Source organism: Hemiscyllium ocellatum, chromosome 34, assembly GCF_020745735.1.
Source record: "Hemiscyllium ocellatum isolate sHemOce1 chromosome 34, sHemOce1.pat.X.cur, whole genome shotgun sequence".
NCBI lineage: Eukaryota > Metazoa > Chordata > Chondrichthyes > Orectolobiformes > Hemiscylliidae > Hemiscyllium > Hemiscyllium ocellatum.
The window spans coordinates 36680846-36699765 of record NC_083434.1 but is presented as its reverse complement, the minus strand read 5'-3'; the positions used below and the strand labels follow the sequence as shown (position 1 = coordinate 36699765).

At 39.7% G+C, this 18920-nt stretch overlaps 1 protein-coding gene across 6 annotated transcripts in view; it reads right to left on the bottom strand.

Moving 5' to 3' along the window:
• Nucleotides 1-2904: 2904 nt before the first annotated feature.
• nphp3 (nephronophthisis 3) overlaps nucleotides 2905-18920 on the bottom strand; it is a 69540-nt gene continuing 53524 nt past the window's right edge. For 4 of the 6 annotated variants that reach the window (XM_060849796.1, XM_060849794.1, XM_060849793.1 and 1 more), the window contains exons 22-28: nucleotides 16631-16872; nucleotides 15735-15828; nucleotides 11881-12008; nucleotides 9483-9723; nucleotides 7493-7618; nucleotides 6433-6548; nucleotides 2905-5671 (exon numbers count right to left, since the gene is read on the bottom strand). In XM_060849796.1, coding sequence (XP_060705779.1) covers nucleotides 5491-5671; nucleotides 6433-6548; nucleotides 7493-7618; nucleotides 9483-9723; nucleotides 11881-12008; nucleotides 15735-15828; nucleotides 16631-16872 — 1128 coding nt within the window. In that variant the 3' untranslated portion in view covers nucleotides 2905-5490. The remainder of the gene's footprint in view (nucleotides 5672-6432; nucleotides 6549-7492; nucleotides 7619-9482; nucleotides 9724-11880; nucleotides 12009-15734; nucleotides 15829-16630; nucleotides 16873-18920) is intronic. The other 2 variants (XM_060849798.1, XM_060849799.1) reach the window with 2 other exon arrangements.

The window sequence follows — 18920 nt, the reverse complement described above, 5'->3', positions numbered from 1 at the left end:
GGGGGGCTGAAAGGAGCACAGGAATGCTCCTATTACCTCTATACACTGAGGGGGAGTTAAAAACCAGAAACATACCTTTTCAGAGCAGACCTTTTAAGAAAAGCTGGTTTGTCCCCTCAACACTTAAATAAATCAGGACTAGTATGCTCTTTGCATGTCTGGCTTATTTCCCTGTGACCTTTGTCTGCGTAGAAGTAATACTTTCACAGCTAAGTTGTATTTCACTTGTTTGAGTAGAAGGACTTAACAACTTCCTGCAAAGTGAATCAGGGCAAATGGTTCTCCAGTTCTTCCAACACCTAAAATGATTTGTGTTCATCTCACTTGCTCTCCATGTTGGTTTAAAGTTTTGACAGAAGTCACAAGGTGCTTTTGAGATTTTTTTTATTAATCCACAGAATGTACATTGGTGTTACTGGCCTGACCAGCATTTCCTGCCCATTCCCTATCTGCCCCGGATGTTATGAGATATTAGTGAGTATTTCTCAAGGCTGTACAGGGGCTTCAGCAGCTATATGAAGCCAGTTTTGGTTGCATATGTACCTTAAGCTTTCTTTGATGCTGATATGAATGTTTCACAGTCACACACCGTGGGACACTGGGGACACTTTCTATAGCGCGGATGTTTGAAGTATGTATTGATCATAATATGATTCAGGCCTCATTTGTTTAAATGGTGCTGCTATTGCACGATTTTCTTAACACCGAATTGAACAAGAATAGAACTATTGCATTATAGCAGGAGCGACTGTAGCAGCATAAATAAACACAGTGCTGAAGAGAGCGAGTGTCTTACTCTAAAATAAGGACAAACATGGGATACCAGCAACACAGAATAGTAGCCTAGTGAAATGCTGCAGCCTCCAAGAGTCCAAATAAAGATGCCCAACACCACAGAGCTGAGACAGTACAAAATCCACAGAAAATGCAGTGACCACAACATGCTCAAAAGTGTACTAATATGAATATGCAAGGAATGAAGGGATATGGACCAAGAGCAAGGAGAAAGGATTAGTTTAATTTGGCGTTATATTCTGCACAATATTGTGGGCCCAAGGGCCTGCACTCTTAAGTTTGAAGGACAGTCAGGCTAATGTTTGATAATGTTTCCACAGAATCTGCTCAAATTAGATTCCTGATGACTCAGTGGTGAACTGTAAATCTGGTCCAAGCAGCCATAAAGGTGGCAGAGGAGAGAGCTGAACATTAAGTTATCTCGCTGCTTTCGCCGATACCTCATGATCACAAAGACAATGGAACGAAGGGAGACTGTAACGGTTGATAAAGCCTGCTCCTTGCATCGATGGTTGCAGTATCGGTTCTCCCATCTCTAACTGAGAATGGTTTTATAGTAATATTTTCAAGAAACATCAAGGCTACAGAATGTTCATCTATTCTCACTGGATTTTTTGTCAAAGTAACAGGCCAACATGAGAACCATTGTGTCCTATACATCATTAGACAATCTTAGGCTGTAGTTTTTCCCAGCAATAGGTATATTCAAATCAATCTGTTCAGGGATGTTAGGGGACATCTCTGGAATAGTTGGGACTTAAACCTGGGTCTCCTGGCCCAGAGGTATGGACACTACCATTGCATCACAATAGTCCTTATTCCCATAATAGAGCAATACACTGCGGCTATTAAGAATCATAAAATCCCTACAGAGTGGGAACAGGCCATTCGGCCCAACATGTCCACACCAGTCATTTAGCATAGCCAGTTCACCTAACTGACACATCTTTGGACCGTGGGAAGATACCCATGCTGACACAAGGCAAATGTACAAATACCACACAGACAGGAATCAAACCCAGGTCCCTGGTGATGCGAGGCAACTGCTAACCACTCAGCCACCATGCCGCCCATAAGAAGCTGAAAACAAAAATTGGAAACGTTCAGCAGGACTGTGGAGAAATGACCATTGTGCAAATTAGTTCCTGGAGCTGAAATGTTGACCCATTTGTGTTTTTCCTACTGGTGCTGGTTGACCTGCTTTGAATTTGCTAAATATGTAAACAGTGACACAACTCTGACAGCAGGAGAGAAAAGCACTACACAGCATTGTAGTGAGAACCACATTATGGAAGCAGAAGTAAGGCACTACTAGAGTGCAGCATTCAGTTATGTACAGGTCACTCTGCTAATAGTGCACACTGTGTTAATGTGAATTCACTATAACGGGATTGGCGAACTGGGGACACTTTCTATAGCGCGGATGTTTAAAGTATGTATTGATCATAATATGATTCAGGCTTCATTTGTTTAAATGGTGCTGCTATTAAATTATTTTCTTATAACACAGAATTGACCAAGAATAGAACTATTGCATTATAGCAGAAGCAACTGTATAGCAGCATAAATAACAGTGCTGAAGAGAGCGAGTGTCTTACTCTAGAATAAGGACAAACATGGGATACCAGCAACACAGAATAGTAGCCTAAGTGAAATGCTGCAGCCTCCAAGAGTACAAGTAAAGATGTCCAACACTACTGAGAGCTGAGACAGTACAAAATCCACAGAAAATGCAGTGACCACAACATGCTCAAAAGTGTACTAATATGAATATGCAAGGAACGAAGGGATATGGACCAAGGGCAAGGAGAAGGGATTAGTTTAATTTGACATTATGTTCTGCACAATATCGTGGGCCGAAGGGCCTGCTCCTGTGCTGCACAGCTCTATGTTGTTCTAACAACATTATTCTTTTAAAGCACTTCTCAAGTTCTAGACCTGCTGGCCAGTCTAAGATTTATCATAATTGTCCAGGGTAATCTTTTCTGGAAAATTTAGCAGCAGATAGGCTTTATCCAGAACTTGCAGAAAACAGTCTTGGTTCCAGTAAAACAATCTAGAAGCTTAACATACTACAATGGATGGATAGTTTGAGTGAATTTTAATGTATCCAGTTACATCAGATTGATTGCATCGCAAGTTCTGCACCAAAATAATAAATGCGCTGTGCATTATACCATGTCATTAGAGTGGTAAATAGATTTCAAATTCTTTGTTACAACTTCATTTACAATACTGTATTTTCAGGACTTAATAGCTTATTTCTCAAACAGTAGGATAACATTACATTGCACTATAAATCTAAATACTTCACATGTAACTTTAAAAAATTAACCGTTTTTTTGCCTATTGGCAATTTTCAATCAAGGCACATTTACCCACATTTCCCCTTGTACCGTCTCAGGTTTGCTTTGAAGGGAAACAGTCCACAACAACAATGGAACTCAAAATTCAGGCAGTTGCAAGACTTTGTGACTTTAAACTTTCGCACATCTGCTGCACAAAAGATTAAGGACAACATCAGGACGATAATGTAACAATGCTCCAGATTACTTCACATTTCAGCGGTTAGACCAAATCAAAAAGGGAGTGTATACTTTAGAGGTAAGTCGGAGTCACTTCTGAAGGTGAGAAAAGATGCCGTGAGACAAAGTGGTAGCAAGGCAAAGTTAGAACTCACTAGGGAATTAGAAACTGCAAAGGTCAGGTCAGTGTACACACTACTGCAATGTAAACTTTACTCTTTACCATCCACTATGCTTATCCCACTCTGGGATTATCTAACCTGTTGCATGTATCCCATCACTCCTTTTTTCCCTCTAAAAATAACTGCTATTCACCTCAAATACTATCAGAGAATTCCACATTCTATCTACTCTCTGGGTAAAGAAGTTTCTCTCAAATCCTTCACTAGATTTGATTACTGACTCGTTCAATTTATTAGAAAATATATGAATTTATCACTTTCAGATTTTCCCACAAGTGGAAATATCTTCTTTGCTCTGTCAAACTCCATAAATGTAAAAATCTCACGTCAGATCACCTCTCTTCAGGACCAGAGCTCTGGTCTGTTCAGCCTTTTGGATTATAATTTCTCAGGTTTGCTAAGGTGTGTCATTTCTTATTTCCACCTTCTCCAAGGAGTGCCCCAATTTCCTTTTTTAAACATGAAGTCTCCTTCAGTATTCATCCCATTCTTCTTGTGGCTTAACAAACATTCAATATAAATTTAACACTCTCAGTACTTTCAGTTCTGACCCTCTTCTGGAAGGGAACTTTCATGCTTCACATTTTTTCAAAGCCTTATTAACCTGTGTTGCTAATTAACCTTTGCTTAACCCTATGTTGTTATTTATAATGCTGTGAATCAATCCCCTAGAATCCTTTGTACCTTTCTCACTCTACTCATTTCTCAAGAGCCACGTAGTTTATGTTACTCTCACCAATATGTATCACGTCACAATTGTCTACATTGAAAGTAGCTTGTCAATTACACATCCCTCCTATAAATTTATTAACTTGTTGAGTCTTTATTGCAGTCCCCCTTAGTGCAAAGAATACCTTTCATGAGTTTCCAGTTAATCAATCGATTTTACACTTATTAACTCCCAGTGGCTTACAGCTCCTCAGTACTGTCCCTTACACAGGCTACAAGAGCAGTTGTAAACTGGAGGATGCAAGCAGTCACTTGGGTGAAGTCACTTGGTCCGAATTGGAGACAAGGTGGGGGATTTCTGGAGGCAGTGTGCTGTAGGATGACCAGTCATTGGAGGTCAGCAAGGTTAGTGTTGAACAGGATACTTTGTTGAACAGATGGAGGATGCGGAGTTTTGGATGAGCATTGGAAGGTGTGCATCTGAAGTGTTGAATGAGCTCACAAAGACAGTTGTATTGGCCAAAAGGACCTTTCCCTTCGTTGTGGGGTGAGGGTTTCCTTGGCAAATGGCATGAGAGCCAGATATTTATGTCCTATATTTAATATTGAGGTATTGAGCATATCACTGAAATGAGCAGCTGTGTTTTGCTTCACAATACTGCATTTTCAATAATATAAAGAATTTTCACCTGCAGCAACTAAAAAAAATACATCAACATTCTTTTGTACAGTTATTATCTTGTTACTCTCCTTCAAGGTGATCTGTGGAATTTTATTTTGGAAGTATTAGTTTAGGTTTCCTTGAAAAATGTTTTTCCTTTCAAAGAAAGGAGGTTATTTAACATTGCTATATTTAATCATGTTTAAGACTGAGACAAATTTATACTCAATTGGAATAAAAACAAAATCAGCACTGATAAAAACCTCAAATGTTGCTCACAGAAAACTTTGTTGCTTTCTCCAAGCAGTGTTATTGTTCAGTAATGAAATCTTCATTTACAAATGTGTTCTGCTAACTCAGGACACCTGTAGGGTAACATGATGCCAGTTACTAGCTGAAAGGACTTTGCTTTCCATTGTCACAGTTTACTGCTTGAACCTAATTTTTCTTTCTGATAAATTTCTTTATGCAACTTGTATCTCCTAACATGATTACTTCAGTTTCTTAGAAATTACCGCTGCAAATTTAAATATAACTCCATTTCAGGCTTGACATAGCATATTGAGATCAAGGCAGCTGTAAAAACGGAAATAACAATATCACTTTGTCCCAATATTTTTCATATTTACAGGTTCTGCAGTCCATTTCTATCCATGAGTCATCTGTATCCCAGTTCTAGGTAGGGATTAGAAGCCAGCGCATTTCTTAAGCTGAAAGTGTCGCCCGTGGATGAATGTCTTGAAAGAGCTTTTCCACCAAGCACTGACGCCTCAGCTTCCTTAATATCCATTGCTCTTTTGTATAGCTCAGCAGCTTTTTCAAAATTGGCCTCCTCATAACTGTAAATTGCAAAATAACATCAGTCTTGTATTGTGGTACATTGATGTGAAAGGGTGTCTGAAAACTATTTAATATTGCAAATATCAAATTAAACATTTTTTTTTACAAGTTTCTCCACTTTGCATCCTTTTCCTTACTGCCCTCTGAGCTGTAACTTTATAGGTCACAAGTTCATATCCATGGTTTTCAACAGCACCCGATCTTAGTTCAACTGAAGTTCAGTTAGAAACACCAAAACTACATGAATACCTAGATTTTTTTAAAGTGGCTTTTCTGGTAGTATTTCTACTCTGTAGAATTTGTTTATCGTTATGTGTATAATACATGGACATCCTGTTCTCCCCGACTCTCAATCTTCCTGCACAAGGTGGTCCCAATCTGTCCTCCTACACACTTTCACATGTATGTCAATCCTGACAATTACATTTCAATACATTGGGCTGTTTTTTCACTCCCTCAACTCCATTCCCCTGCCTTCTCCCCATCACCCTTGATCCCTTTACTAATCAAAAACCTAATCAAGGTTGTCAAATCGCTACTTGGGTTTGCAAAATTGCAGCTTCACTCATTTCCACCCTCAGCCAAGTAAAACTTCAGGAAATTCTGTTGTGCCATATTTCAGTATTTGAGATGTAGCATGACAATGTACCAAGTGTACACAGTATGCCAGGCACTAGCATAATGTTACCAAGCTAAAACAAACTCACAGCAGTGATATATTTCTGACAACTATAAAGACCATGCTCGGTGCAGCTGTTACCTGAGCACTGCTAGATTCTTCAGTGTCTCTCCCACTCTGGGATGAGAACGACCCAAGCTGTCCTCATAAATTTTCAGAGCACGTTCATACAGTGGTAAAGCTTCAGCGTGTTTTTTCTGTGGGGAAATGTGACACATTTATGGATTTTTTTTAAAGTTAAAGGATTAAAGATTGCTTTTACACCAAAGTTGTTCACACCTCAATTTATGAAATTGTGTGTCATATAAATGATCTATTTTACACTCTAGATTATTTATTCCACATCCAATTGTTTACACTTGGCAAATCATCCATGATGCAAGGCATGTTCTCAAAGAATACATTGTAAAGTAACTAGTGTTTTTAGAGCAACTGGTAAAAGACTTCCTAGTTAGCTAGTGTCAGCTGGATTCTTGGATCTGAGATAATAGGCCACTATTTCAAGAATTACAACTTTTATACATTTGACATCTTGCAAGCACAAGCAACCTTCCCACACTATTAAAGATATTTTTAGTCACTCTTTTCAGATATGGTATGACCCACCTCTTGAGCAGGTGGGTCATGAATCCTGGCCTTCTTCTCCAAAGATACAGACACTAACACTGCACCCACAAGAGCCCTCCCATAGGATGATATCTTTATTGTAAAATGTAGAAAATTATGGGAGGTGAATGTTCAAATTCGGGATATGTACTCCAGATAGGTGAGGCTTTGCTGCAAGGCAGTAACTCAATATCAGCTCTTATTATTTGGCCTCGCCTTCCTGATTGCTCATGTTTGTTTTATATGCCCTGATGTTCCCTCCTTCCCAGACTTCGAATACATGACTGAAAGTTTAGAGCCTTGCCCCTCACAATAATGTTTGTGATAACAGTCATGTCCACATGCAGCATTTGCACAGTAATAAGGATTTTCATCCCCCTGTCCTCGGTGTTTTATTCAAAACCACCTGTATTAGTAAGTTTCCTGAAATCTACTTTTTTTTCTGTTCACCTTTCTTAAGCCTCATCTAATATAACTGTACAACAACATAAAGCAGAGTAACAGCCAGGTATCATGAGGCCAACAGTTCACATACCAACTGACAATACAGAACAGCCAAATTCACCAGGGCAGTTGCCACACTTGGGTGCTTCGGGCCAAAGGACTTCTGACGAATTTCAACTGCCAGCTGACATAAAGGAACAGCCTTGTCCAATTTTCCCTGCAAATTCAGACAAGGATAACTAAGCTAGGAAACTGTTTTGGTATTAAAGGCAACAATAAAACAAGAAATATTTCATGCACTTGATGGTTTTATAAGCTACAAGCTCAATGGTAATTTATTTGTTCCTTGAAATCTAGTCATTTGACAAAAAACTTTCACATCCTGCCATATAAATCCATCTGCTGTTACATATACAAATGAGCATTAAATATTGTCCCAATAGAATCAATGGATTTTTACACTGTAAAATTCCAGTAAACATCAAATGTACCTCTCCTACAGTATAAATATAGTTTTCCTTTTAATTAGTATTCACATTACATTTAACTGCATTACAAATTATCCTGATGAATCTAAAACGAAAAAAATTGACAAAATATTTTTTCTCCAGCAATACTGAAGTTCTGCACTACCAAACTACCAGCTGTCAATAAAACTTAGTGATCTTGTCAGGTGATTTCAAGAGAAATATATGAGAATTACTTTGTATTCCTGAAACAATCTGCAGGTGAATTAGGATTTTATAAGCATCATATTCTAATGCATAAATTTGTGAATTGCACAAGTACATTTCAATGATCCTTACAGAAACACAAAGATTGCACCCCTTGGAATTATGAAAATTGAGGGCTGATTTGATCAAAGTTTTCAAGAGGAAACTGATACTATAGATAGAGAGCACCTATTCCATTGGTTGGGGATTCTAAGGCACAAGCATGTACACTAAAAACAGGAGCTAGATCTTTCAAAAGGGAAGTTACTGAAACGATTTTGCAACAAAGGGCAGCACAAATTCAGAAATACATTCCACAACTGGTAACTGATGCTAGCCATCTGTTAAATTTAATACTGAGATCAACAGAAGGTGTTGAGGGATATGGGGCAAGGACAGCTATAGAATAATGTTAGAATCTTGTTGAATAGCAGAACAGATTCAGCTGACCTCCTTCTATTCCAATGTTCCTCGGGTAAATCACAACATTTTAGTAACTTTCATGCCTCCTTGCCTTGCCCCACACTTGCAGAGTGGTGACCTTCAAGCTATGTATAAGCAATTGACTTTCGCCAATAGACAGACATGCTTATGGCCCTTTGTGGATTATGGCATAATGTCAACTAGGAGAAAGTGAGGACTGCAGATGCTGGAGATCAAAGTTGAGAGTGTGATGCTGGAAAAGCACAGCAGGTCAGGCAGCATCTGAGGAGCAGGAGAGTCGACGTTTCAGACAAAAGCCCTTCATTCTTGCTATGTTTTTCCAGCACCACTCTCTCGTCTGTAGCATATTATCAGTAATTTTCATTTATGGGATCAGCTATATTAAATTATGAAATCATTAAATTATAAAATTATTTAAAAATACATTTACTTTTCTTTGCAAAACATCAATCCTCTTTAGTTTTCTAATTCCTGCAGCATAACACTAATATTCACTCATTTTTGATTTAGATTCATTTCTACTCTAATTGATATAGGAGTTTAAGAGGTCAATATTCAGATATGGATAGGGGATATGATTTAGTCTCAATCAGGAATGGGCATAATTGCTGGTCTCTTAAACAAGTTTACTGTATTTAAAAAATGCAATCTACAATTTTAAGGCTATGTCATCAGGGATGCTGAAAGATGCATGGGAAAATAAACATTTTAAATATTTTAAGGCAGAAATGAAGGGATGAAAGATTAGTGATATTCAGGAATATAGAGTTGAGATTAAAAATCAGATCTGTTATGATCTTATTGAACAGCAAAGCAAGCTCAAAGGGCTAAGTGGCCTTCTTTTGTTCCCTGTTCATAGGTTCGCAGAGATCAGGAGTTTTCAAAACGAAAATTCTGCAATCCATTGCAGTATGGTTAACTCACTCGCTTTTTATACAACACTGCCAGGTGTTTCACAGTATAAGCCACAGAGGGATGATCAGGTGCCAGGGCTATACGCCGAATATCCAGTGCCCTCTCATACAGCTCCTCAGCTTTCTCATGGTCCTTCTTCTCATTGTATAAAGCTGCCAGGTTATTCAAAGACTGTGCACAGTCAGGATGGTCACAACCAAGGGTCCGCTCCCTCATTTCCAACGAACGTTTAAAGAAGATTTCAGCTGTCCTATGTTGAAATTGTAAAAGAAAAACAAATAAAAAATCTTCTGCGATGCCTGTAGCTGTATTCCTGACACATTAACTAAAAACTAGGTTGGTAACAGGCTTTGAATCCAGTGTAGAGAACCATTACAGCTTACCAATTTTACTCCACAATTACAGATTTTCCTTACAGTTTTATTATACTAGAGACAAGATTCTTATTTGAAGATAGACAATGGCATACACAACCAATGGCATGTGGCATTTTCCTTGTCCTTTCAGCAGAATGCACCCCAGCCCACTGAGACACACTCAATCAAAGCAGCTTTGTGCTTGATACCGGAATCTCAGAGCATCATGTTTTCAATACAAATGGGAAAATATTCTGCAAACTAACTTTCCAGGGACAAATTACTCAGTAAAATTCTATTCCACAACCACAACTTGCATTCACATACCATATAGGGTTATATCATTCAGCCATTCAGACCATCAACCACGTTCCACATTCAACTGCATCATCGTCGATCTTCTACATCAAAGCTATTTTCCTGCACTATCCACATATCTTTTGATACCTTCAATATCTAGAAATCTACCGATCTCAGCCTTGAATATACTCCATAGTGCTGTGGGGTAGAAAATTCCAAAGATTCACCAGGCTCTGAGCAAAACAATTCCTTTGTCATCGCAGTCCTCAATAGGACTACCTCCTGTTAGAGTCATAGAGATGTACAGCACAGGAACAAACCCATTGGTCCAACTTGTCCATACTGACCAGATATCCTAGATTAATCTATTCCCATTTGCCAGCATTTGGCCCATATCCCTCCAACCCCTGCCTGTACATATACCCATCCAGATGCCTTTTAAATGTTGTAATTGTACCAGCCTCCACCACGTCTTCTGGCAGCTCATTCAATACACGTACCACCCACTGCGTGAAAAAGTTGCCCTGTAGGTCCCTTTTAAATCTTTCCCCTCTCACCTAAACTTAACCACTAGTTTTGGACTCCACCATCCTGTGGAAAAGATTTTTGGTATTCACCCTATCTATGCCTATAAACTTCTAGAAGGTCACCCCTCAGCCTCTGATGCTCTAGGAAAAATAACCCTCCAACCCTGGCAACAGTCTGAAACTGTGTCCCCTGATTCCAGAAGTGAAAGCTCGAGAAAACATTCTTTCTGCATCTTCCCTATTGAGCCTCGTAAGAACATGTTACGCCATTAAATCACACCTAATTTTTCTGAACTCCAGAGCATTCAGTCTCCTCAACCTCCCCTAAAAAGACAATTACATCATCCCAGGGGTCAGTGTGGTGAACAAACTTGGACACTGAGCCACATATTATGAAATGTTAGTCTCACAGATGGATTTTTAAGAAGCATCTTAAACTAAGCAGACGTGCAAAGATGATAAGAAAGAGAATTCTAGAACTTGGAGTTTAGGCAGCTGGATGCAGAGATTGGGGGATATTTCAATACATTCAAATCATCACCAAACATGCCGTTTTGCATTTTACTTAATATTTTTTATTAATTTTATGTGATTGTGAACTAAGGAGCAATACTCGGCTCCACACTGACAGTACTTTATCACCAGATCTCTAGAGTATCAGATGAGGTTGAGCAGACTCTGTTCAGGTGTTTGTTCTTGAATGCCGACAGGGAGAAGATTCTCACTTTGCTGGGCTAAGTTGAGGAGACAGGGAATTGATGTTTTGAAAAGGTTGAGATTTTTCAGTATTGTTCTGTACAAGATTCCACATTTGCATTAAAACACTAAGAAATATCATCACTGAGCAGGGATAATCAATAGTACATAAGATGTGTACAATTTTACACGTATATTTCCGGGTTCTCCGGTTTCCTCCCACAATCCAAAGATGTGCAGGTCAGGTGAACTGGTCATGCTAAATTGGCCATAGTACTTGGTGCATTAGTCAGGGGTAAAGATAGAGTAGGGGAATGGGTCTGGGTGGGTTACACTTCAGAGGGTTGGTATGGACTTGTTGGGCCAAAGGGCCTGTTTCCATTCTGTAGGGAATCTAATCTATTCTGAGCACGCCATTGTGAAATTAAGGAACTGAGAAGAGGTGTAATCCAAGGTTTATTCTGATCTTCATTATTGGTAGTTGATAATCAGACACACAATGATAAATCATTCATTAAATTTCCTTACTCAATGTTGTTTTGAAGGTAGTAGAGAACTCCCAGTTCATTCAGTATGCGAGCTGTGTCTGCTGACTCTGTCCCAAGTGTAAGCTCCTCCAACTGTAGAGCGCGGCGGCGAAGAACAGCAGAACCATGCTGAGGTATAAAATATCACTGTTTAAACTTTGCAATTAAGCTTCAAATACCTCAATACGGCAGCAGACATTCAAAACTCCAAAATCCTCCTTTGGGCGTAAATTGCAACCACTACTAACCAAAGTGCTTTTCAAGAAGAAAGAGAAAGCAGTGAAGATTACAGCAGGACACTACAATCAGATGTGTGAGGAGATAAAACAAAGCAGAAAAAGTAGAGCAAACTTCAGGCTGAAAGGAGAGGGCTGGCTTCATAATCTAATACTAGAATGGAGGAAATAGAAGACAAAGCATGCTTTATGTACAGTGACTTCACACAGGTTTATTAGAGATCACCATCACAGAGTGAAACACAGCCAGAAAGAGATCCCAAGAGGTTAGTGTGCACTGACACAAGAGAGATGATGGCCACATGGAACTTCATGTCAGTGAGAACATGGATAGCAGAATTCTGAATGGAACATTTTGATTAAAAATGAAGAATACGTTGCTTAATCGAACTACTACTTTATCAGACTGCTCACCATCATGAGCAATCACCACCATCAGCCTCTCCCCATAGCTCAAATCTTCCAACCCTGGCAACATCCTTGTAAATCTTTTCTGAACCCTTTCAAGTTTCACAACATCTTTCCGATAGGAAGGAGACCAGAACTGCATGCAATATTCCAAAAGTGGCCTAATCAATGTCCTGTACAGCCGCAACATGACCTCCCAATTTCTGTACGCAATACTCTGACCAATAAAGGAAAGCGTACCAAACACCTTCACTATCCTATCCACCTGTGACTCCACTTTCAAGGAGCTATGAATCTGCACTCCAAGGTCTCTTTGTTCAGCAACACTCCCTAGGACCTTACCATAGTGTATAAGTCCTGCTAAGATTTGCTTTCCCAAAATGCAGCACTTCGCATTTATCTAAATTAAACTCCATTTGCCACTTCTCAGCCCATTGGCCCATCTGATCAAGAACCTATTGTACTCTGAGGTAACCTTCTTCGCTGTCCATTGCACCTCCAATTTTGGTGTCATCTGCAAACTTACTAACTATTCCAGTCCCATGTTCCTAACCATGCCCCGAGTTCATTTGCATTCCATGTCAGGCCTCTTGCATCGAAGTAAATACAGTTTAATTTATCAGTCCTACTTTGTTCTTTGCTTTGTCCCTGCCTGCCCTGACCGTTTGACTCACTTTTGTTCTCAACTGTACAAGTCTCAAACTCATCTCTTTCCTCACTATCCCACCCACCCCTCCCCCCCAACCCCCACCCCTATCCCATCCACCTCCCTCCTTCCAACTACCGTACTAGTTTAAATCCTCTTGGACAGCTCTAGCAAATCTCCCTGCCAGTATATTAGTCCCCTTCCAATTCAGCTCCATCCATCATAAGGTCAGAAATGGATAAGCTTGATGATGACTGTATAATGTTCAGTCCCATTCACAACTCTTGTGTTAATGAAACAGCCAGTACCAACTAACAGTAGGATCTGGATAACAGCGTGGGAATGGAAGGCAACATTCAAGTTACCTAAATGCCAAGTAATGACTGCCTTAAACCTTACTGACCTCCCTCTAATCTTTCCTGTCACAAACATGAGTAAATCTCCTCCCATACCAACATTGATCATAAGCCCAACCAGGAAAAATCATATCAAAATTAGTAAGAGCAGAGTAACAGACCATGGCTGGATGCTCGGTGATATATAGTTCACCTTCTAACTCCTCAATGCCTATCATCCATCCACAGGGCTCATGTTAGGCACATGATTTAGATCTTGTTCTGACTGGATTATTCAGGCAACACTGGGGCACAGGTTTAAGGAAGAGGAGGAAGTTTAAAGGAAATGTGAGAGGCAAGGTTGTTTTTAAACAGAGATTGGTAGGTGCCTGAAATGTGTACCATGAGAGCTGCCAATGGCAACATTTAAGAGGAATTTACACAGACACATGAACAAGCAGGGAACAGAGGGATATGGACCATGTGCAGGCAGATGGGATTAGTTTAGAATTGTATCAAGATTGGTGCAGCCATGGTGGGTCGAAGGATCAGTTCATGTGCTGTACTGTTCTATGTTCTTGACACTTCCAGGACAGAGCTATCTATAACATTAACGTCTCTGCTACCAGATAACTACCAGTTCAGTGCCTGAGTATGTCATGCCTGAGAAATGCATAAGCTTTCAGCACCTCTTCCTCTACAATTTGTACTACCAAGGACAAAAAAAAACAATTTCCTGATCAATTGTCTTCATAAGGACCACACTTGTTTCCCAGAACATAGGTTATACTTTAGGTAAGTTATCTTCATGATGGTGCATTTCCAAGTAAAATGTGAAAGTATATTACCTCTAAGGGTAACTCAATGCAATGAGTGAACAGTCATTTGGCAAGGTTCCATCTATAAATTTATTTGTCTAATTAAAGATTCCAACTCCCTTCACTATTTCTGGTGCTGAAGTTACTGTCCAAGAGAACAGAAGTGTAATTTTTTTTTTTACATAGAATCCCTGCAGTGTGAAAACAGGCCATTAGCCCACAAGTCCACACCGACCCTCTGAACAGCACTGCACCCAGGTGCATCCCCCTCCCCTAACCATACAACCTTGCATTTCCCATGACTAATGCAGCTAACATACACATTCCTGAAGTCTGTGGGTAATTTCTCAAGGCCAAACCAGCTAACCTGCATATCTTTGGCTTGTGGGAGGAAACTGGAGCACCCGAAGGAAACTCCACACAGACATAGGGAGAATGTGCAAACTCCACACAGTCACCCAGGGGTGGAATCGAACCGGAGTCCCTGGCGTTGTGAGGCAACAATGCTAACCACTGACCCACTGTGCTGCTTTAACGGACAGTTAAGTCTGGTAAGGACTGTATGCAAGGTTCTCTCTAATTGGGTGGGTGGAGGGAGTGAAACAGAAGAATTTATTTTGTCTCATGTCAAATTGGAGATTCATTGAACTTACAGTAATTGGCAAAAGAACCAACAGTAACATGAGAAAAACCTTTTTCATGCACATGGTTAGGATTTGGAATGCACTGGCTGCAAACATGATAGTGCAAGGGAAACAGGCTTTCACAAGGGAACCAGATCATTACCTGGAAAGGAAAAATTTGCAGAACAATGGGGAAAAGACAGGGGAGTGGCACAAGTTGAACAGCTGCATCCTAGGACCAATACAGTGTTAAAGGGCTGAATGAACTCACTCTGTGCTGTAACCATTCTAGGATTTGGCAAATATCTCGAACAGAGGATTTGGGTGATGACAACTTTGCATATCAGCAATAACCTCATCAGCAAGAGAAGAAAGTACAGAGATTTTCAAAAGTAGCATCCACAACAAACCTCGAAAATAAGTATGTTGAATCTTTAGATTTATGGCTTGACTATAGCAATACTTTTGTCCCTGTGGCTTTATCAGCACAGTGGACTTTTTGGGCTTAAGATTTTTTCTCTTTTTTGCTGCTTAGAATAAAAACTGTAGTTGTTTTAAATTTGGCAATATAAATAGGTTCCATAAAAGAACCCTAACTCTAATCTACTTCCACAACAAGGAAACATTGAGAACTATAAAAGCTTTCTTCTATTCCAAGGACACATTGCACAAGCGAAATAAAATACCATTTAAACGGTTGTCCTGTAATTCAAATACACATCTGAAATCGATGGACAGAGAGCCCACCATTATAATTCAGTCAGACTACCTACATGTTTCATCCCTTACCATGTTTCCTTTCTGTGTGGAAACCTTCTGTCGGATCTTCATAGACCGCTTTCTTAATGGCTCCACTTGTTCATACCTCAAAATATGAAACAGTCTGTATGAAATTGAATTGCAGTAACTTAACACCGGCCTCTCTCAGGGATTTTTTTTTAAAGGAAATCAGAGCATTGCTGAAATAAATGCATGACAGTCCATCAGTAATAGCACATTAGCGAGCAAGTGAATATTGTGGGAGCTTCCAAATATCTGAAAAGAAAATGTGAAATGTCCATTATGACAAAATGAATAAGATAAATCTAAATTGTGAGGAATTACAGAGCTCTGAGATGTGGGGGAATCTCAACGTCCTATTGCATAGAGTTAGAGAATCACACAGCACACAAACAGACCCTTCAGTCCAACCAGTCCATACTGAACATAATTCCAATGAATCATAGAAGATTCGTATGCAGGTACAGTAAGTCATTAAGAAAGCTAAATATTGTTCATTGCAAGAAAAATGGAATATAAAAGCAGGGAGGTTATGCTTCACTTATACAGGGCACTGGTGAGAAAATTGGGAAGGGGAGGAAGAGGAGAAGTTGTCTGTCCAAGGCAGCACAATCTCTCAAACCAGTACCTATGCTTAGCCAAAAGCATTCAACACTTGTGAATAAATTATCATCATCTTTGGGATGGTTTTCAAATTATAATAAGGTGCATTATGCACGGAGGAGAGGTTATGGTATGATTTTAGTAATAGGCATTTCTACAAAATAAAGGAAATCTTCTGGAAAGATAGTTATGGCTTGAGCTCCTTCACAGCAAAATACACCCATACACCTGCATTAGCTACACGGTAACATCCGTTAATATAAAAGGTGCCTTAGAGTACCAAACTTACATCAAGAACTCACTTATTTTGTTTCTGATAAAGCATTGCTAGAGCATCCAGCTCCTGAGCCACCCGGGGATGAACCGAACCATGGGCATTTTCACTGATTTCTAGTGCCTGCTTGTACAGCTGCTCTGCATTTCCAAACTTCTTCCACTGTACATACACACCAGCCAACTGGTGCAAGGACTGAGCCACACTGGGATGATCAGGGTCCAATGCACTCTCTCGGATCTCCAGAGAACGCTGCAAGGGTGCTACAGCCTATAAATGGAGAAAGTTACACACAGTTAACATGTTTCGCTTCTGACCCAGTCATTTACCAAGTTTAGTTTATCATACAATGATGGCCCATACTTACAGCTAGCAAGTTAAAGTTACAAGCTGTGACTGGAGTTGCAGTCCTGTATTAGAATTAATGTTTTGTGGGACAGTATTAACTTTATAAGGATAAAGCCCATAAACCATGCAAGTAAGACAATGCTTCAGGAAAAAGTTAAATCATTACTCTTATTTACATGGCAACTTTAATGTAATGAATAAAGTTTTAAAAAGGGCAACTGCATCCCTTGGGAAATGAGAAGCAGCAAAACATTTGAGGTATCTAGCAACAAGAGTTTGTGCAATTTCATATTTTGAGGACAGGGAACATATCAAGGTTAATGAGGAAAAGGTTGATATATAAAGGGAATTCACTGTGGGATATAATGCAGACATCCTACAACATTAGGAGAAAGTGAGGACTGCAGATGCTGGAGTCCTACAGCATTACACAACATTTGGTTGGTTTGAAGCAAATCAGTACGAGGGGAACACGAATCTTTGGAACTCCCCCAGAGAACAGTGAAAGCAGAGTCATTGAATATTTCAAAGGCAGGGGGAGAACAGATTCTTAACTAATAGGGAACTCAGAAGTTATGGGGGTAGGCAGGAGTATGGAATCAAATCAGCCACAATCTTACAGGTTACAGAGACCAAATGCTTATTCCTGCAACTAATTCTTATGTTCATTAGAAACTCAACAGATTGCAAGTAAATAAGTGGAATATTCAATAGTGATAGTGCAGATAAATATTCAACAATGAAAAGGAGATAAGAGAGAGACAAGCAATGCATGGTGGTGGAAACAAATGAACAGACCTGGATGTGCAGTTTAAAGCTCAGAACAGGATCAAACTGGATACCTAAGTTAGGTACAGTCCGATTCAGCAGTAGAAAAGAAAAATAAAACTGGGTGGTGAATTTGGGAAGTTGAAAGAATGCAAAGTTTATTCAGTTAAAGAGAGATACAGACATGAACAGACGAGGCCCTGAGAATAAAACAAAACAAAGAACTGTGGATGCTGGAAATCTGCAGCAAACAAAAACAGAAGTTCTTGGCAAAACTCAACAGGTTTGGCAGCATCTGTGGACTTTTAGGGTCACTGGACTCAAAATGTTTGCCGTTTTCTCTCTCACAGATGTTGCCAGACTTGCTAAGTTTCTCTAATGAGAATTATTGGCTTAAAAAAAAAATCAATTTTGACTGTTCATTCAGAACAGTGTAGATACTGAGTCTTGTTTATTGTTAACCTAAGAATACTTAGACAGACAGCTGTTCCCCAATTTCTACGTCAGCTGAAAAAAAAATTCATCATAGCCTGGGATTTAGAATCGCGACTCTCTGGTTTGTAAAATTTGGAACCACAAAAAAGTGCTGCTGCCAACCAAGCCAGCAAACGAGCTATATTTGAAATACATTTCACCTATACACTCTAAATTGCTGCTGAAGCTTCTTCAGTAGGGTGGGCTGTTCAGGTCTGGGAGACAGACTAAAATGTATTCTGGATCAGTGGTGCTGGAAGAGCACAGCAGTTCAAGCAGCATCCAACGAGCAGCTCGTTGGATGCTGCCTGAACTGCTGTGCTCTTCCAGCACTACTGATCCAGAATCTGGTTTCCAGCATCTGTAGTCATTGTTTTCACCAGACTAAAATGTATACTCAGTCCCACAAAGACAGTGAGAGATTAATCAGAAGCTCCATCAGCTTATTTAATAAACATTTCAAATTCAAATCACTCGGTGACCATGATGTGGAGGTGCCGGTGTTGGACTGGGATGGGCAAGGTCAGAATTCACACGACACTAAATTATAGTCTGACAAGATTATTAGAAATCATGAGCTTTTGGATCACTTTCCCTTCATCAGGTGATGAAGGAGCAACGCTCTAAAAGCTTGTGATTTCAAATAAACCAGTTTTACTAAAACCTGCTTTCATGTGACTTCTGACCTCCTGAGAGACCACAGTGTTTGAATCCAGTGGAAGGTCGGC